Consider the following 21,533-nt stretch of genomic DNA (forward strand, 5'->3'; position numbering starts at 1 on the left):
AACTTGCATCTAATATCACTAATAACCGTTTTTGTATTCAATTTTGGATGAAAATACTTTTGGAGGAGGAGTATGTGTGTGGCTGACCAATCACTTAACTGTTATTAGCTTTTCAATAGTGCACTTGCTTTCCTCTTATTTCTCTGCAACTTAACGAAATCATTTCTTGCGGTTTTTTAAAGAAGAAAGATCACTAACCCAATTCAAAATTTCCAGGTATTTATCAACCACCCTAACAAAAACAAGATATACAAGATCTTAAGGAGGGCGAGGGGGAAGAGAGGAATATGATCACAGAAATTCATATTGAAGAATGAGAAAATTTATTAATTTATGCATTTCGAGGCAATTTCCAGTTGGGTTAACATCGTGATCAGGGTTATACATGATGATCACGAATTAGTCTTCTCCCTGAGTACAGCATTAGAAGCGAGATCCAGTACAGCCATCCACTTTATTTGCGCATCTTCACTCTCCACACTAACTATATATTGTCGTTGCATATGCCTTATGGTAAATGTAAGTCGCTCATTATTCATTTTAACTTCACAACCGGGAAGCGGAAGCATTGCCAGGGCGCTCTCTGCCTGTAACTATTTAGTGATATTACAATATCACAGACTTCCGTACCACATACAGAAAGCTAAAAGCACTTTGGTTGCAAGCTCTCTTGATTTAATAATTTGAATGAGTTATAATTTGTAACTGCAAATAAAGGAAACTCACGCTATCAGAAGCGTAGGAATATAAGCAGAAGTCCTTACGCACGACGAAATATCTCTTTAACGGCTTGTTCAATGAACCACGGAATTTAACGTAACTGGCATACAGTATTTCACCTTCTTTAGCTCCTATTAATAGCGGGTTTGTTCGTGTTTTCGGAGTATTTTCTTTTGTTTGGGAATACTCCTTAAAATTTAACAAAGCAGTTTTTTAGTGTGTTTACCAAATAAATTAAGGACGAGTTGATTCGTATCCGAGACTATCCATTCTAATCAATTATAATTAAAACGTGACTTATGCAATCCATAGGTCCTAAATTCACAGCTTTTTTTTTAATTAATCAAATTGAACAAAGTTCAGTCTGAATCCTGATAAAAATGAAGTGTCATCAAAGAGCTAATTTAGAATGTCATGAGTGAAATGGACGGAATACCTTTCTTTAAAAGTACTTATATTGTGTAATCACACTTACCAAAATATTATATAATCACATTATTATTTCAGTTGAAAAACATCTTATATGACTTACACGCTGTCGCAGGCAAGTGTCACAAATACGCATGTTTTTGTCTTCGTTGCGCAGCTTCCCGAAACACTTTTTACAGAATCGCTGCGCGCAATGAGCACATGCAGTACCCTTTGAGATGAATGAGAATTCGGTGTCACATTTTGCACAACAGCGATTTTCAGATCGCGGTGATATGATGGTCGGTATCTATAAACAGTATTTTAGGCTATGACTCGCACTTATCAGTTACTAAAGCTATTGTACTAAAATATTGCGTTTTCTATTCACTTTGACGCAAATAAATCAACCATGTTGCATAATCGTGTCTAAACGGATGCTCTGAGTGATACCGGTGGACTGAAGGATTTCTTGCGTGATAAACTTTCACTGATAACATTCCAAACTGCATCTATCCATTCACTTTTTTCTTGGCTGTTTTCGGTCATCAGTTCTATGCAGCTACAAAAGAGTAATCAAAAGGCATGATAAAACACTAAAGACAAAAAATTATTCAGATAAAAAAATTCAAACAAAGAAATTCAGATAAAAAAAAATTTACCGGGATGGACCATTTGGTGAGTCGGAACCACGCAAATAAAACGAATTTTCGCGTTCAAGGTTATCACCTTCACAAATCTGAAAGCAATCCATTCAACTTTTCAAAACGAACATGAAAGAAAAAACTTTTCCCAATCCTACCATCATTTTTTAAAATTGCTATATCGCTTGCAAATTTAAATTGCATATCCTTAGCAATACTTGCCCGCGACCCGTAAAGCAAGACTCCTTTACAGACTTAACAAGAACCACAAATGTGTTGCTATGGTTGTCGTCGACTATGCAACATATGTCATAAGTAAAAGAAAGTGCATAGTATGTGTTATTTTTTAAACATTAAAAAAGAAAATGGTAATAAAACAGACCTGTGCTAATGTTGTATCGAATATTGCTCGAACCTTAAGTTTAGCAAAACCAGGCAGTGTCCTTTCCGAAGCAAGAAGTAATAAATCATTGAAAAGAAACAAATGCCGTTCTTCAGTCTTTTCTGATGATGACAATATCTTCAAAATAATTATTGTAGCTGTTTTTAAATATCTTCTACCTTTACATTTATTTCCATATTCGATTCAAAGTTATTGCATGGGATTACTAATGGTATAACACGTCAAATTACTACTTCCCAAAAGATAATAAAAACTATTTACCTTCATCACCTTTCCCTTGCGGATTAATTCGCGGCCTGGTGATACCAATGAAACTGCACTGCCAAGCTGCTCTTGAACTTCTAGCACGTTTTTGTAACGATCCTAAAAGTAAGCATTACTAATTTCAAATTTCCAATTAAATTGTTTCGGTATGAATACAACTGCCACTACACATACCAATTTACGCATCATCTCATTTGCATGACCTGCTGCATCAAGGACCAGACCCAGAGCAGCTTCTGTATCGTCATAATCAACATCTGAAGGATCCAAATGCTTTTTGTATTCCTTAAAAAAGAAAAATAACTGTCAACAATTTTCTTATAATTATTTCTTTGAACAGAATGACATTTACTTATCACTTAGGATCACTAAGCAAAATTCAGTGCTAACTTTGATTGAACTATTATTACTAATGGCAAACTAAATTATTACCTGCAATAACAACTGATATCTCATGACACGTTGCACTGGACATATCAGATGTGAAACTAAAGGTAGATTTTCGCATTCAGGTTTCATCTGCAAAAAAGTGAATGAAAGAACTTACTCAATATTTGAATCATTCTATGGTTCTTTCTTTCTTTCTAATTTTTTGAAAGTCAGATAATGCGAAAGTAATAATAGTTTGCGCATGACGTTAATACTTTATAAGTAAAGCATTTTAAAACAACAACCTCAATTTCGTGTACAATTTGTGCAAAACGCCGTTTCTTTTTCAAGCATTCGTCGAAAACCTTGGTCGCCCGTTTGTAATTGTTTGTGTATTCGGAATACATTTTCAGGAAAGGAGCACGTTTTCGAAGAACATCACTGATTCTTAAAAACGATAATATAAAAGCGTATAAATAACGCTGTGTACAAATTCATAGGTCCTCCTACCTTAAGCTTGTGAACTCAACTCCACATCTTCAAAATATTTATCTGAATTGTCTGATAAATTTCTGCTTTTGAAATAAATGCAACAAATTTCTGCAGTTTTTGCTTTTGTTTTTGCTTTTGAAATAAATGCATTTCTGCTTTTGAAATAAATGCAACAATAATTTCTGCTTTTGAAATAAATGCAACAATAATAATTTCTGCTTTTGAAATAAATGCAACAATAATAATAATAAACAAACTGTTTCACACCTGTGAGTGGTATGCCAATCTCGTGAACTTTCCATCAATGCAGGCAATAAATGGGTGTTGTGAAACTGATGCAAACTGGATATATTTGCAAATAGCTGTGTTATTCTGTCCCGTTCCAAGATTTTCTCCTCATCAATTTTCTTGCGGAATGTCTACAATAAAAATGCTAGAGCGGTATAGAAATTACATGTAGAACTATTATTACATGGATGGTCATCAATTACCAATAATTCACTGAATAAATAAAGTAGAGCATATTGGCAATTTTTAAATTATACTTCATCAAGCAGACGTAGTTTGTCAACATATCGCTGTTCCGAATCAACTAGTTCTTTAGCAGCAAGCCAGGCTTTTTCGGTACGTTTTTTGATTTTTTCCTTCATTGCTGGTACTCGATTCATGCTTCCTTCTGAAATTACCACAGACTGTGCGTCTGGGATTTCTGAGATTTGCGACTGTGCATCTACCACAACATCATCGCTCACATCATCTGCTTCTTCCTCCGAAAGATCATCATCTCCAGAGGTATCACGTAGTTTCACTTTGAAACCTCCATCTGGACCTGAAAGACAATAAAAACTACTATTTATAATAAGTAATTAGATGTGAAATGAAAACTACTTCTACAACAAGAAACCTGTAGGCGTTAAAGATTAGACGTAGTATGAAAGCTAATTTTTATTTTATATATAAATGAAAAAATATACCTTTATATTCCATGAAAGCTCTGAATTTGCTCTTCGATTCCTGTTTCACACCATTTATGTACATTTCATGCTTTGAAAAACGTGTACTGCAAGTGAGAGATTTTATAAAAAATCACAAATAATTTTTGAACCGAAATGAAATGATTGGTTTCAATACAGCAATTCTGCTTAATACATTACATTAGAAATTATGCTAGAGAAGTGAAATACTTATAATCTTCTCCAAACTTTTAAAAACAAACGAATGGAATGCTCAATTTGTTTCAAAAATATGTTTCTTCCATCGATATGTATTTTAATATGTTTGACGCTTTACTACGATTGAAAATTTTAAATAAAACCAGTAAATTCGAAAAGATGAACAGGTCCATAAACATCTGAATCTAAAATTCTCTCAAGAAAATTGTGGGCCCGTGGCATTCTATAGCACGACATGAAGAACTATTCCCATTATAACTATTTGCTCGAAAACATTGTGCAATAATCAATTAAATTAACCTGTAGGCTCTGGAAGAGCGCATTCGTGTTGTGGTGCTACCATCTGGATTAACAACCGTTTCAACTTCAGTTTGTGGAGTATTCGAAAGCGATGAACTTGTTCTCATTTCAGAAAATAGTTCAGGAAACTTATTTATAAGCTGATCTTTCTGTTCATTTAACATGTTAAGAAATTTTTCCTGTGTCTTTTGCAATACGGCACTAATTGCTGAATCCTGAAAACTCATTTTTTACTTTGCTTGTTTCCTCAACCATAATTTTGCATTAAAAAAAATCATGAGTTTAGACTTTTTTCCTTGCTAACTATGCGGTAACACCTCAGGATTAGAAAAATCCATAAGAGCCTTAGATCTATCAATGAGGACTATTGGCTGTCGGAAACCATCGATATCACCAAATAATCGTTCTGTTTTTTCTTCGATCAAAGCTTCCCGACCTAAAAACACAATGCTCAAACTTCAGAGCATTGAAAAATGCGACCGTTCCACCAAGTTTATTGTTAACATTGATCAAAACTAGCGCTAATTACTAATTTAAATACAGAACTGATACAAAATAAGTGGTTGGTTTATTTGTATTTACCATTAGCAATTTCGGTTTTCCTAGTGCTTTGATTGCATTCAATTTTTAACTTTCTTCGACAAGTTTTCGTCATCTCCTCTTGACCATCCGCAGAAAGAATGTGATACTCGGTGACGTGTACCTTGCATCCATCTGTCTCATCAACTTCATCGAACTGCAAACAGTCTGAAATTATCAAAAGCCTCCCAAACATGTAAACCAACCCTTAGAATTTAGGGAGCACTTTGACCAACATAACCACAATAATATAGAAGAAACCTCTTTTACATCCAGCAAAGTTCCACCTTGCAAATCTACGTTAGCGGGTGGAGATAATTTCTGAAGAATGAGTGATCCATCTGGAGTGGTAGCCATGTTTACATTAGATTAAGCAGCGGGAAATGAGATTAGCTGCTCGGATTACGTACGTGTCACCTCTTCTTCCTGCAAATAAATCTTTTTACAGCTATTTTACCCTACATTTTTTAATCGCTCTTTTGTTCAAAATTCCCAAAAATCGCTCCTTCCCATTTTATAATTTCACAAAGAGCGGTAATTGCAAATCATTTTGTAATTGGACAAATCATAAACAAAAACGTTTACAACTGAAAGCACGGCAAGCTTAAAAGAGACATATTAAAGAGCCTGTCATTCTTATGAAGAATCTATTCAGCTTTTATCAGAGAGGTATTCAAACTTCCGGATTACTACTACAGCAATAGTTGACTCTTCCAGTGGCATTTCCATAGAAAAGGTGATAAACTAATGTCGCATGATATCACGAAAACGACAATGTAGTAAACAAGTAAACAATTGCAATTAGATATCGATAAATATTGCATAATTTATATAGAGGAAATTGTTTTCTTTGCAGCTGGAATATCAAAGTTAGAAATGCTACGGTATTGCCTGCCTACCTGAAAGATTGAAAATTGTACTTTTATTTAACATTGTGCTAATGTTAAACAACAACTAGTGTTTTTGCTTTTGTTTTTTTTTTTTTTCTTTTTTATTTAGATCAAATTCTACCAACCATATTAATTGATTGCCTTTTGGGATATTTTCATGAAAACGGAAATATACATTGGCCTTAATAAATTCCATCAATTGACTGTGATGTATTTTTTTTTTTTAGTTGTAATAATTTATCCAATTCTGAACAATTTCAATTTTTTTAAATATAAATTTAACAAGCATTTTAATGTATTAAAATTTTTGACTGTGTGAATGAACATTTTATCACTTATCATTTATCTTAGAATTTGTTCATCGAAGTGAAATCAAACCATCCAAATGAATATTACATGATGAGGCAAATATCTATTGAAAATAAGATGAGAATTCTAATTCAGTAATAATAGCTGAAAAAAAGGAAAAGAAATAAATGTCCCATGAAAGTAAGCATATCAATCAATGAAGCAATCAGTCAAGCAATTACTTCCTTCATGACAAGAAAAGTGATGTCAAAAAAGATGCACTATGATGATGGATAAGATGATGCGCAGGGAAAAACAACACTGTCGTTCATCAACCAACAACAAAACTCGAACATTTTTAAACATTTGTTCAGCTCTGTCAAATTTCATTTCTTGTATTCATTCGTGTTTGCCGTTCATTCAACCTACCTTCTCATGTTCTTCCGTTTCCTCTCTATCATGATCAATTCTATTCTATTTTGCTCTATTCTAATTCTTCAATACCACAACATGTGGTCGTCTGTTGATACTTATATCATTGATCGAAACGAATGAATGGTGTGATATACAGCAGCCGGTTTTCAAAACCATATCGGAGAAGTGATTTGAAACGATGACTGTCATCGCCGGATCGGTTTGTTAAGTAGGAGATTTTTATTACTTAAAAAAAGATAGAGTTAAAGATAATTGTAAAGTTGAGAACGGTATATTGCTTAAATGGGTAAATACAAATTTAACGGTACAGGAGTAAACAGTGTTATTATTACATTTAATTTCGCACTTTTTATCAAATGATAATAATTCCCGCGTTTCTCTGTAACTTCCTATAAGTATCGTCAAGAAACAAATTATTTCCCTAAAAATAACGGTTGTTCTTATCTTAGTTACTTCTAATGAAGTAATTTATATCTTCAAATAACGGAGACAAATGGTGCGTTACAGCAAGATCTAATAAGCATGAATATGTTTGCATGCACATATATATATAAATCACTGCCATATTCAAAAGACATAAAATAAAAATTAAGCAGAATAATACAAAATGAACCAATGAAGCATTCCCCTCTAATGAAAAGTATAAACATGGACTCTATTTATTTGATGAAACTGGGGAAGCAGAGCAAAAGGAGGTAAATTAGCATCAACTTGCTCCATGTGATACTAACATATCATTCATTGGAGATGAAGAAGAACCGGAAACGGATCAACACATGCATCTTTCCCGTCTTATTCCCTTAGGGAGTAACTAATGCTAACCAAAAATAGGGATTAACTACGAAACATGTGATTAACTATGAAACTTTTTCAAAACTTCTCAAAATTGAATGGTTCAATATGTAAAATGTCTCACATATCCTTTTCAAGTATTGCCGACTATAAGTGTATGGTTGTGATCGAAGACTAACTGCTAAAGCTCATGGAAAATATTCGTGAAATTCCCTTCTGAGATAGCTTATAATCAATCAAAAAGTAAAAGGAAAAAAAAAGGAGGGAAAGGGTTGATGGTAAATGTTGACCGAAAATTTTTGATGTTTAATTTTATTTAGAAAAGGGTAAAGATGAAGTGAGATTGGAAGTTAGGTCAATTTCATCTTTAACCACAATTCATTTCTTTTTAACATCTATTTGTCTATAGAGAATTGAAAATGAAAAATTAATTGGCAAGAAAAAGAGGGTCAATTATGTTGATGACAAATTTCTCCTTGTTGGTGAAATAAATTTCCAAAACAAATGATATTTATTGGTGGAAGTACGAGAAAGGCCAACATGATAGGCATTAGCCTATCAATGATAAGATGAAGAAATACACCGCCAAAAGCATACAGCACATGGCACACGGCGCAGGGCTTAGGGCGCAATATTACTAAAGAAGCACAACACACTAAATGGCCCTATGGAAAAAGCAAAGAGGCATAACTATCCTCCACGAGCATGACTCAACAACAGCAAAAAGGCTCTCTGTTATATGAGGAATATATAAATATGTATGTGTGTGTGTATGTGTATGTGGTGTGTATGTGGTGTGTATGTGGTTTGTATTTGGTGTGTACGTGGTGTGTATGTATGTATGTGGTGTGTATGTTGTATAGAAATGATTATTATGCAAACAAGCTGTTTCCTCTTACGTTCTTTCGTATGTAAATAAGCGCCGCCACCAATGTGACTTTCGACCTCACCGCTTGTTTATAAGTAGTTTTTGTCATAGAACAGATTATTATTTGTGGAACAATGATCTTCCCATTATACATAAACGCAAGTGATTCGTTATTTGGAGAATTCTATAAAAAATGCTCAGATAAATATTGGCGTTGGCAACAGGAAGGTGATTAGGTGGAAGGAGGAGATAACGTAAAAGGAAATAATGAAACTTTGATGATATGCAAAACAATGTTACGGCTCAAATTCAAACAGATAGCTTCATAGAGTTACTAGCAATGAGAAAAATAAAAATGGATAGAATAATATGAAAGAATAAAACTTGATAAACTGAATTGAAATGCCAATCACATCATGATTATATCCATTTATCTCAGATTTTGCAAATTCCGTTAATCGTTTTTCTGGAAAATACTGGAAATATTTCACTTGTCCAGTTTAACAAATGTCACATCACAGCGAAAAGGAATGCTTAATCTTAAATGTTCAAATAACGTAACTCGCTATTTTCCACAGGGACCCATACTACATTTAACAAATCTCCTCAATAATTCATCATAAATTTGAACAAATTTTTTGGAATATATTACACAACAAATATTTAAGATTAAATAATAAACAATAATCGTTCATCAGAAAAAACTGAGTTACATTATAATTGGATCAGAGTACTTCAGTGAATTAGAATTCTATGCTTGTTCAGCCTTTTAGATTGCACTTACTTTAATTTCGCCATCGCAAACGTCAAATAACTCCTGAGAGTATGCCAGTTTGCTGATAAAGTTACGTATAAAAAACATTTGGAATGAAGAAAGAAGAAACGAAGAAAAGGAAGGAAGGAGACCTGGAAAGAAGAGGACGACGGATCGTACGGACAAGGACGTCGGGAACGAGTAGCGGGGAGGTCGAAATATTTGCAAAATGATATGTAGAAATGAAGAAAACTGTCTAAGAATTTATTCAATAGATTTTATCACATTTTTGTGAAAAATTAGTGAGAATTGTAAGCGGCGTTCTTCCATACGGGCATTGCAGCAAAGAATGAAAAGAGTGGCTAAGCACGGTGAAGTAGAAGAATGGGAGCAAAACCCAGTGGGGCTTGAAATATTAGAAAAAATTTTGAATTCAAAGAACAATTTTTTGCTTACCACCAAAACTTAAGTTCTTTCGGTCAATCTTGAAGTGATGGAATGGAATTTATGAAAAGTTTTTCATTCAAAAAATTAATATATTTCAAAATATGTTTTAAAAATTAATAATTTTAACTATTTGCATGTTATAGACTATAATTTCTACCTGAAGATCTGAGGGGAAGCTTATTTAACTGAGCTTCAGATACGCAATCATTATTTCTTTTTCGCCTCTATGTTTTATGATAATTCAATCGATGATAACGTTTTATGGTTATTTAACAAAAAAAAAAAAAAGGAAGTTTTATAAAATAGAAACAACAAGAAAAAAAGCAAATGAATCGATGAAAGCATTGCAGAAACCTAACATAATTATATTCAAATGAGTAAATTATTACTCCGAAATACTGCCAAGTACTAATCTCGACATTTTAGTTACTAAAGCGACAGTTGTAAAAAATACTGATTCTATAATGTTGTTGCAATGATTTGAAAACGTATGGAATGCCAAGGATTACTATGCAAATTGCGATGACAGAAGAAGTGAGAAAGAACAAGAATAATAATTAGTAGTAATAACAATAATTAATAATAATAAATAATACATGATAATGATCAATATAAGCAATGGTAACAATTAATAATAATAATAATAATAAGTTAATCAATTAATTAATTAAGTAAAATAAATAAAGTATTAACAGCACAACAAAAGTTCGTTCGGTATTGTGAAGCTAAACAACGGAACAAATGTCCCTCGATATATCAATAGCGATACATCAACCATAAGGAAGAGGAAAGAGTAGTGGAGAAATTTGAAACATATTTCGAGTCAAAGTCAAACATTTCAAACACTTCATTTAAAAGCATATAGATCAAAAGATGAAGGTTGGAATTGAAGAATTGCTGACAATCTAAGGAATAATCGATTTGTTAAATGATTAGCATTCCAACTGTTTGGTTGATTTGGTAAAAGAATTCATTGAAGAGCTTTGGTGTTGATGGCTGTGCTATTAGCTTAGATCGAAACGTAAAGTAGTGTCTCCTCCCTCACTCACTTCACGTCCTCTTTCTGTTCTCTTGACCGATGGATCTAGTTAGTTGCTACAATTTTTCGCAAATATCTTAGCATCCAACTTACGATTTCCTGGTAGCGCATTCACGAGCTAAGTTTACGACCAAATCATTAATGGTTTGCTTTCCGAATTTCCCACTATTTTTATTCCATATTGCTAGAATTAAAAAGTTGAAGTTTATGACATTTGTTTTTCTTTTAATCTAATACATTCCTGGGACTTTTAGTAAATGTGTTTATGTTTTTGATTTTCTCGATCTTAAAATTCTTGCAAAATTTTTTATTTCTGTTTCATCTCGTCATCCTTCTCTCTCTCAATGTGACATCATCCACAACCGTCCTTTATCTTTTGAAAGTTTGAAAAAAAAAAAAAACTCTGTAAGCAAACTCGACAGTTTCTGAAAGTTCTCTACGTATTCACGTTTTAGCACTTCAAATATGTATAACTTTGAACAAAATGATTTCCCAGTTAGCTGAAGGCTTGTACAAGTCCTTAAATTTTTGCATTCAATGTGCTTATTTTGAAAGCTGTGCTGTTCAATTCTTCAGACAGAGAGAGAGAGAGAGAGAGAGAGATTTTCGAAGAATTCAAGCAAAGCTCTAAAAAGGTTTAATTCAAACCAGATGTTTATTGCTTTCATGACTAGCTATTGTTTTATTCCATATCATTTATCACAGCACTACATTACCAATCCACACTCGATGAAGATGATGTCCTTGTACCTTCTGAATTAGTTTAGTATTGACATGAAACATAAGGAGAAGATAAAGTTATTCAGAAAATGAAATTTTTAATGAAATATTTTGAAACAAAAAGAAAAAGCATCAAACAAAATGCAACATGGTACGATGAATATTTCAGTTTAGAAATTTTTTTTTACAATTTTAAGCTTTAAAAATAACTCATGAAGCGTTTATTATCAATTCAAATTTTCTAAAATAAAGATTAGTTGGAAAAATAAAAAGCATTCGTGATTTTTGTAACACTGCATATCAAATAATATAATTCTTTAAAAATTCAAATATTCCATTCATCTTTCTCGATACAAAGTAAGCAGTGCTATCATTTAATAAAAGTTAAGCTTATCCAACATTTTGCTGACAGTATGATAATAAGAAATTTATAAAACGAATCAAATTTTGAAGTCGAAAAAAAAAAAAAAAAAAAAGGTTTTCCCGACAGAATATCTTGACATCTTCGCGTTTGTGCGTTTGAAGTAAGTACACATATAAAATGATGATATTTCTTGCAACTTTTGAGAAATTTCTGTAAGGTCGAGTTATATGATAAAGAGCACACACGCATAGACACACACACACACACACACATATATATATATATACACACGCACACAAACACAGACACACACAGAGAGAGCAACTGACTCCTCATCCATCGCATTTTAAAACGAACATTTAATTGAGTAAAAGCTAAGCTTATTTAACGTTTTCCTTACAATTTCTGGTTGAAATTTAAAAAATGAGGAACCAAGCGAACATATAATGAATTAACACTCTGTCATTTTTTCTTTTTTTTTTTTTTCAAATAAAAAACTAATTTCACTAAAGCGTAAAGCCTTAACGAATAAATTACCACTGGATGAAATCAATTATTGCATGCAATTTGTTTCAGCTTTTTGGCTTGAGCAAATGTAATTTACTGATCTTATAGCATTTGAATAAGCCCACCTATGTTCTGTAGGCTAAATGTGAATTCCGCAAACAATTTCTTCCTTATCCATTATGCATGGAATTTTATTCAATGAGATTTCTACTTCCTGGCCCCTTTTTTTGTTTTTTTTTTTAAATCCAGAAAGTTGAAGCATGTAATTATGATATTAAGAATACTCATCATGCATATGAAGAGTTTACAGCGAATTTTTATTTCTACCAAAAAAAGGAATAATTGGTTATAAAAAGAAAAAAAAAATAAGTCTTAAAAAGATGCAAAAATGGGCTTTTTTCTTTTCTTGCTAAAATTTTGCTTTTTCAATAGAAAGCATTGTATAGTGGGCACTTCTTTGGTATCTTTCAGTGATTTGTGCTTTATTCACTGAAAAAAAAAAAAATTGAATGGTCGAAAAAGGAAGCAATTTCTCACTTATCAGTTCCATTTTGATATATCATAATTCATTTTCCTTTTTTTTTTCCGGAAAGAAAAACATTGCTCAATCAGAGATGTTATTGTATTCTAGAAGTTGATCTTTTCTTTTTTGAGCATTTTTAGAAGCACTGATTTACATTGAAGGAATGTAATCGTACTGTAGTTGCATATTTTCATGATCACATTGAACGGTAATTTGTTTATACTAATAAATTCAAAGTTTAATTGTTATATACCTAGGATGAAAGTTAACTTTTCATGAAATGGAATATTCCCATGCAAAATGGTAGCATTAAAATGAAAACATAAAATATTTTTTAATGGAAATCCGATCAAAACGATTGAAATCCACACACTTTTTTTTTTTTTTTTGAAACAAATATCTATCAATAAAACACGTTGCATAACATTAAAAAAAAAAAAAAATAGTAGTAAGTGATATCACCAATGCAACATCTTTAACAAGGAAATTCATTTAAAATGGTTGACATTACAAGGGCGACACAAGAAAATCTTTGTTGGAAAATAAATTAAAAAGTCAAAGTTTGTTCGAATATTAAATTAGATGTTGGCCAAAATCTTATATAATTTGAAATCAGATTTTTATTTCTTATTTTTATGTTTTTTTTTTTTTTTTAAAGAAAAAGCAAAAAAGGAGAAATAATGACAAAAATATGATTGTTATAAGTTTGTAATGGACTGGGTCCCAAGCCTCTTGTGATAAGTTGATGTTAACTTAGGTTTAATGTCTTATGTGCAATTAAGTCTGGTATAGAACACAGATTTTGTCACATATCTGACAATTATGATATTACTGGAATTAAATAATTCATCTCAGCAGGTATGTTGAAGCTTAATCCATTATGTCTTCGTTAAAATACATTGTATAAGACGAAAGTAATAATTTCGTCGGTAGAATTTTCTTTTTTTTTTTTGCTTTGATCTTCGAATACGTAATAGAAATTTGCTTCCTCTATAGTACGATTGCGTAAGATAGTTGTAAAATATTGGAAGTCTGTAATGAAATCAATAAGATTACGATGTAGTGTTAACTTATTTGCTATGTTATTAATGAAAATAATGATAAGAGATGGAAAGTTAAGGTAAAAGAAATTAGAAAAAATATTATATTACAGAAAAACTTTGTCAATTTAATAACTCGACTATCAGAAAAATATTAAAATATTGAGGCTTTATTGCTAATTAGTAGCAATCTCGAGATAGGTGATTAAGGTCAAAAATCAGAACGAAATTAGCTTACTACTACGTTTTATTTTAAATTATCTGGAGGAAAACATTGTCATGCAACTAATGTAAGCATCACATTATCAATTAAAGGTTTGGATAGGTAGCGAAGAACAGAGAGAGACAGAGATTATCTTTATCAATTATCCATATCATTTTACTACATTACTAGTAGTGGGTAGATGAAAAAACGGAATAAAATAAAGTAGTAAAATAGTTGAATATTATAGACGATTATTATTGAAAAAAAATAACAAATATTATTATTGAGAATACTATTTAAAGTTGGTAACCTTGGAATGAAATATGACGATGAAATTGTTCTTGCGAATGAACACAGAGACGAAACATTTGTAAATAGCCGTTAGTAATCCTCCAATACTTTTTCAAAATCTAATGAATAATTTGAAGATTCATTATCACAAGAAAAAAAAAAAGCTCTAATTAATCAAATTTTTGATTAGACTTTTTGAGTTCGAAAAAAAAGTAAAAACAAATATTAAAATGTACGAGTAAATTCAATAATTTGACAATTCAATAATCATTTCTATAATCGGAGATTTTATACAATTGGTTATTGTAAGAAATTGCAAACATCTGAACTTTGAAAAAAAAATAGAATGAGAATGAAAACGAAATTTAAGTTTTCAAATATATAAATAATGCTAGAACAAAAGTATTTTTTAAAATTTCATTTTAGCTATTTATCGACCAAATTCCTAGCAATAACTAGATTGACAATGAATAAAAAAAAGAAGAAATCCGTTGGAAAGTCACAAAATCCGCTTTCACTTATTTACACATTGTTATTATTCATATTTGAATTTATGTATAGTCTGTTTTACATAGTACTTGTTGCTAACTCATTAAGCATATAAGCTCCACAATGTTTTATTTAGTTCCTTTATCATCACTAATTTATTTATTTGTTATACTTATTTGTCACCCAAAAAAATTTATTCAACATTCTTGCGACACATTCCCTATTGTGATATAATTGTGATATTGTAATATAAATTATAATTTATATAGTGACATCATATTAAGCTTACAACTTGCAATGTCACAATTTTTCTCTCCAAATTATTACCTCTCAAGAACATATTGCGTTTTAAGAGAGATTATAAATTAGGGAAATGTCGCCTCAAATTATTTTTTGATAATTACCAAAGAAAATGGTAATTTGCTGCTAACAATGCCTTAATAATATCTCATTTATTTCATTGAAATCATCAGATAATAAAACAAATGAGATATTTTCATGGTATAATTTCACAAATATTCGCACAAATCTTGTATCTTTTACATCCAGAATTCTTGTTGAGCTTAAATATTGCTGCTTTAAACTACTTTTTTTTGAAAGCAGTCATAAAATTTGAAAAAAGCGTTTAGTTTATTTCACTACCTTAATTTGGCAGATTTTAAATCAGGGCAAATGTGTGAGCACAAACTTAACCAAGCAATATTATATCTAATGTTTTTGATAAGTACTTTAAGGTTTGAGGATTTATAATTTAAGATTTCTAGCTTTGAAATTTCAGCAAGCTTTTTATCTGCTGAACTGAAACTAAATTAGGTCAACCTGAGTACCTATCACGAATATACTTATATAAATATATATATGGTTTGCATTATTTGACAACAACAACGAAAAAGCAACAGTTGTATCAATGTTAGATCACTTAATCAATAATTTCTTAAGTACATCTTTTAATGAGAATTGTGAGGTCTTTTCGAGCCATCTGTATAATTCAGCTCACCCATGGGCATACCCAGTTTACTGTCCAGTTCATTTATCTCATCGGGAATATAACTTCGTTCTATTTCAAAACGCGGTTGTTCACTGGAAATAGATGGTTTGTCACATAAGAATTATAATTAATTGGTTGGCCATAAAAAGTATAAAATTATTAATTGCTTAAATCATACGGTTTATAAACCATATCGCGCTGGAAATTATTGACCTGTTTCTGGTTGAATACCTTAAGATATGCATTTTTAGCCTTAATAATTGTCGCTTCATCGCATTTTGTACTTCACCATTCAAAAAGCAGTATAATACAGCAATAAATATGCCCTTTAAAACGCAACTTTTTGTTAATTAAAAAATGTGGATTATTTGCAAACCTAAAATAAGCAGAAATATCTATAAGTAGAATTTGGCCGAATTGGTTTTTAGTCCTAGTATGATTCTAATATGAATTTTCAGTGAATATGACCATTTTCGATCATATCATTAATTTAGCAAACTAGTTGAAAACAACCTGAGAATGCTGCAAAATAGCAGAGCCAAGCATGTAGACACTGCTGGGCTGTGATGGCTCGTAGAATAAAGGTATATTGGAAACACCTAGAAGTGGCACTAGTAGAAGTGTCGACTTCACCGTCCTCCTTAAATAGTATTAAATCGGTATCAATGGCAAGATGCATAATTTATTACTTTGAGATTGATTCTCGGTTAAATAGTTCAGTAAAATAAAGTGGTTTTAGAAAAGTGGCGGTAAGTACAGATGGTAATTAGAAAGTACAGAGGTACAAAATAAAAAAAAGATAGAAGTGTAGGAACTCTGAAATTCGAAAGTTGATGCAAATGGATAGCTCATTCTAACACGAAATAGTATTAAATATTTCAGTATAATTCATGAAATCTCTAATAAAATTCTCATCAAAGTTCACAAGATAGCAAAATATTGGTTATGAAACGAATAACCATATTTTCTTCGATTCAGCAGTATTTTCAGCGCGCAATTTCTGCACCAATATGAGAACAATACCCAACAGAAACAATAAATTCAACTGGAAAGAAATGAATAAAGGCAAAATGGACTATTCAATTAATTTGCTTAATTTCCCGATTTCTTTTTTTGAATTATATTTTCTTGATCGGCAAAGCTCTACTCTAATGAGTTTTGCGGACCAAGAAAGTATAAGTTTTCTGGTAAAATGAGATGCTTCTTGTAATAAAAAATGAAATTTCAGTTAGTAATGGAAACTAAAACAAATTTTTAATTTTACTTTATTTAACTCTCATCTAGTTCAACTGCTGATAAAAAAGAAGAAGTAACTGAGAATGATGAACAATTTGTGGCAAATGCAAGAATGTTTCAGCATAATTCATAAATCCTTCTCAATCAAATCTTTGTGTTGTTATTAGTCTTAGCTCTTTAAATTGTTATATGCTTTAAAAGATTTTTTTGGTACAATTTCTTACTATTTAAGATTTCGAAATTCTTTTTAACTTCTTTTTGATGACATCTAAAAGGAGATAAATACAAAAATGAAGCAGTGTTTTGGATATGAAATATTTAAATGATAATTTTCACAAATATAGCTTAAAAGTATGTTAGCATAAACACTGAAAATAATTCATTTGTAAATAATGAAATGAGGACGAACAATTAGCGCTAAGCCCATCGTTGCGGATAATATCCATAGATGAGCACCTTGTGCATATGGCAACCAACAAAATGAATTTTGATTTTGACTCGATCGTCTTTGATGGATAATGGTCCAACTGACAACAACAACAAACGGTACACCTATAACTTTTATCTTATCGCTTTATTTTTGCTCACTTCATCAATCTTATTCGCTTGAACTATGTAAATGTTATATCACGAAAGCGACTAATTTCATTTATTTTCATAACAGTAATAGTGATAGAAAAGGACGAAAACACTGAGAGGGAACATTAGTGATATTGGATCAATGTTGATTGCTATCAGTATTGATATCCATTGTTATTATCATCAAGAATTAATAATTTAGTGGATTTCTTTTTCAAACATGCAATGTAAGTGCATGCTTAACATGGACTTTACTATTCAAATTTCTGATGCTAACTGTCAATTTTCAACCGCAGACAATCACTGACTTACCCCAACCACAAAAGAGGAAAGCATAATTGGGACAATCAATACTTCTCATTCCAAACACGGTGAATCGACTATACAAATAACCACCCTCAATAAGCATCCACATAACCGATGCAACCTGTAAATTCTTTTTTTATTCAAAAATGAAACTGAAATGAAATTAATCACTATAGTGCATATTTTAAAAACATTTAAAATTCAGCGACAGGAGAACTTAAATTGAAAAATTGGTAAATAAAAGTACATCAAACAAGATGACTAGTTTTGTTTCTCTTTCTTCTGTCTTTATCTACTTTTTATATTTCTGAAACGAGAAATAACACCTAAATATGCTATTTCTCGTTTTAGAAATAATAACATGCTTCTGCACTCCTCTCTAGCTTTTTTTGGAAATGAAAAGAACAGATATCGTTGACTACACTTATCCATGAACTTATTTCATTTATGTCATTTAATGTAAATACAGACCTGAAAGTAAATGACCAACCAAAGCAGAAGCTTACAAATCCATTCCTGAAAATCGATTATTTTAATAAAAGCAACAAAATTATATCTTATTATTTAAAAGCTATTAGTTTAGAATCGATCGATATATCTAAGTACTAGCAAAAAAATTCTTTGTTAAAATTGTTTATTCTTTTTTTGTGAAAAGTCATTATTTCAGCATGAAAATATTTCTGAGGCACTTTGTAATGTTTTTAAAAGTATTCTTTGCTAAGATTATGAATAAATAAAAAAAGAAAAAAAAAAAAAAGGAGAGTGAAATATAAGAACACAGCTAACGTATTCATATAGAGGCATTGAGTTGTAATAAGAGCAATCCTGAAAAAAATTCGTCGTCTGCGCAACTGTCCATAAAGCCAGGACAGTAAAACGAAATACAAAAGAGCTGGCAAGGTTTTTATGAATTGAAAGACGACGACATTGGATGGAGTCTAATATACTAAATAAAATTAGGGCAGTTACCAGCAATGCCACCGAAACAATACTTAATGTTAACGATACATTGATAACCATTTCACGGAGTAAATCTGGACACTGAAAATATTAGAAGAAACTTAGAATAAAATTGCATTTAGAAAAATAGAACTTTGGTAATTAGAAATAACTTTCTAATCTCTAATGAATATTTCAAAATTTTTTTAATAGAATTTTTAGAATTTTGAACGATTTAAAATTGCTTTCTATAAAAGCCATTTATAATTTATATGGAACTAATAGTTGAATACCATCCGCATTCTTTTGTACACTAAACAATTTTCAAATATAATTTACCGTTCTACAGAATCCAACGATGCAGTGAGGATGATACTTTAGAACATCAATACATTGTGCATACATCGGTTCTGCCCAACTACCATTCTCGTTGCAGATACGTTGCACAGTATAGTTATCTTCAACGACTTTACTTTAGACTTGTAAAACTACGAAAACATTTATTCAAGTATTTGCAGTAAAGTGTCTGAATGCATTTGCGAGAAAATAAAAGTAAAGAATTTTTAGAATTTTGAAAAAAAAAGCTTCCTGTTCAATTTAAAGATTTCGAAAACACATCAGGTTTTCATAAATTTCAAATCTCGGCATTTGCCATAGAATAAATATTATAAACTATACAATATAATCGCGGCTATCACAAATATTAGTGGTATCTTCTATAACTTTCAAGTGCAATGGATTTGATATTCTTTTAAATCTTCAAAAGTAAGTAAATGATTGATTATTATCGTTCAATCAACTTACTTTCAATTTCTTCACAACCCTCAACATTTTGACAGTACGAAAATGGACATTTCCTTTGGGCAACTTCACCCGATGCTGTTTTTTGCCAGCATAATGATCGATCAAAATTTGCCATGCAGTACCTAAAATTTAATTGGTTAGAGAAATTATTCATAAAATGCCGAATATACACTTTTATTTTCTGCTTTCATTTTTTTTTTTTGAAATGGTGAAGTCTAGTAAAACTTTAGGAATCCAATCCAAAATTCAGCATCAGCTCTATGTGCTGTTGCTAGCACAATTTTCGATAATGACAAGAGCTTCCAGTAAGTAATTTGTGAAGTGAAATGTCTGTATGTCCAAAAATTTCATGAAGTTAATGTTCTATCAGCCATCAATTAGCAAGTTATAAAGTTTTATATCCAATAAATTTTAATGCATGAATGAAAGATCAATCAGATTTCAGATCAATCATGATATAGGATATATTAACAGTTAACAGACAATAATTTACGTCGAATTTGTTTGGACGTACTGATTGACCAATTCCAAACAGATGTTTCGCTCCCTGCCTATAACGCTTCCACTCATACGTCGACTTTCAGTTCCTTAATTTAATTTTCTTTAATTATATTATAATTGATCATAGTAGAATTAAATGATTTAATTAGAAATGTTCAAATGATGTTTCGTCTTTGCCAAGAGTACTTGCTGACATAATCTACCTTTGTAAGGCTTTGATTTATTCTCTAAATTTAGCTTTAGTTCAATTCACTTCGCTGAACATAATGCTGCATCAAGTACTAGGAAATACGTTTACATTTGATATATAGGTTTTTATTATTATTATTTTTTTTTTTTAAATATATAAAATTAGATAAAGATGCAAACAGTGAATTTGAAGGAAATTTAATTGTATCGAAACGAAAAACTTTTTGAAAATACACCACAAATATATTGTATGGTATTTGTATACAATAAGTTACTTTAAATTCCAGAAGTTGTAAGAATAACATAATACAATAATGAAAAGTAGTGTAAGTGGTGGTAATCTTGAAAATGGAATTGTTCTTCGCAAAAATTATTTCCTCTTCAAGCTATGAACTGAGAAATTCTCTGAATGTCCATCTCCTTTTTTTTTTTTTTTATCAAAACTTATTCATTCCATTTAAAACAACTAATGAGTGGAAAGTGTAATCAAGAATAGGTGTTTAATTAGAAGTGGAATGTAATAAAGCATCCATGTGTGTAACATTTAGCATATAATAACAAGAAATGAGAAAGAACTGTTGACAGGAAGTGTAGTCATGATATAATGGGAAAATGCTTAAGCGTAAATAGATAAACTAAGAGTTAAATTTTTAATTGGTAAAACTACTGCTAATGTTTATGACATCATTCATGCTTTTTCACTCATCATTTTTGAGTATATTTAGAAGAGCTATAGAATAAAATATCTTTTCTTGACTTATACTAAGTTTCACTTCTTTGACTATGAAAGCAGCTGAAATAGTTCTACTAGGAAGCAAATTATAAATTAGTTGCTAAAGTTCAAAATCAAAATATATAACATTGCAGTCTTCAAATGCGTCTTATTCTTTTATGCTTCTTACTGCATTAGCTCCTTCACAGGCTTTTCGTTCCCTTTTTTTTTGAAGCTAATATAACTGATATGATTAATACATGAAACATAAATTGT

At 30.9% G+C, this 21,533-nt stretch overlaps 2 protein-coding genes across 3 annotated transcripts; both read right to left on the reverse strand.

The window, feature by feature from the left end:
* Positions 1-392: 392 nt before the first annotated feature.
* Bma-exc-5 (Uncharacterized protein) lies at positions 393-5,708 on the reverse strand (the record flags this gene model as incomplete). Its single annotated transcript, XM_043073442.1, has 17 exons — positions 393-587; positions 727-909; positions 1,253-1,438; positions 1,582-1,690; positions 1,791-1,867; positions 2,155-2,292; positions 2,437-2,538; positions 2,614-2,724; positions 2,872-2,958; positions 3,114-3,255; positions 3,568-3,719; positions 3,846-4,129; positions 4,275-4,360; positions 4,773-4,987; positions 5,090-5,208; positions 5,355-5,508; positions 5,613-5,708. 17 exons carry the CDS (start codon positions 5,706-5,708, stop codon positions 393-395), a joined length of 2,436 nt encoding a protein of 811 aa, XP_042929376.1.
* A 10,242-nt stretch (positions 5,709-15,950) lies between these two features.
* On the reverse strand, positions 15,951-20,425 carry Bma-seb-3 (Uncharacterized protein; the record flags this gene model as incomplete). 2 transcript variants are annotated; one of them, XM_043073443.1, is made up of 11 exons in its annotated part: positions 15,951-16,083; positions 16,223-16,317; positions 16,505-16,631; positions 16,951-17,036; positions 17,637-17,779; positions 18,119-18,233; positions 18,584-18,628; positions 18,899-19,153; positions 19,391-19,509; positions 19,856-19,977; positions 20,349-20,425. In XM_043073443.1, the coding sequence occupies 11 exons, from the start codon at positions 20,423-20,425 to the stop codon at positions 15,951-15,953; spliced, it is 1,317 nt and encodes a 438-aa protein (XP_042929377.1). The 2 variants fall into 2 exon arrangements, with proteins under 2 accessions (XP_042929377.1, XP_042929378.1); XM_043073444.1 differs by having other exon boundaries at positions 16,061-16,083; positions 16,170-16,317.
* Between the last annotated feature and the right edge of the window lie 1,108 nt (positions 20,426-21,533).

Source organism: Brugia malayi (assembly GCF_000002995.4).
Source record: "Brugia malayi strain FR3 genome assembly, contig: Bm_v4_ChrX_scaffold_001, whole genome shotgun sequence".
Lineage (NCBI taxonomy): Eukaryota > Metazoa > Nematoda > Chromadorea > Rhabditida > Onchocercidae > Brugia > Brugia malayi.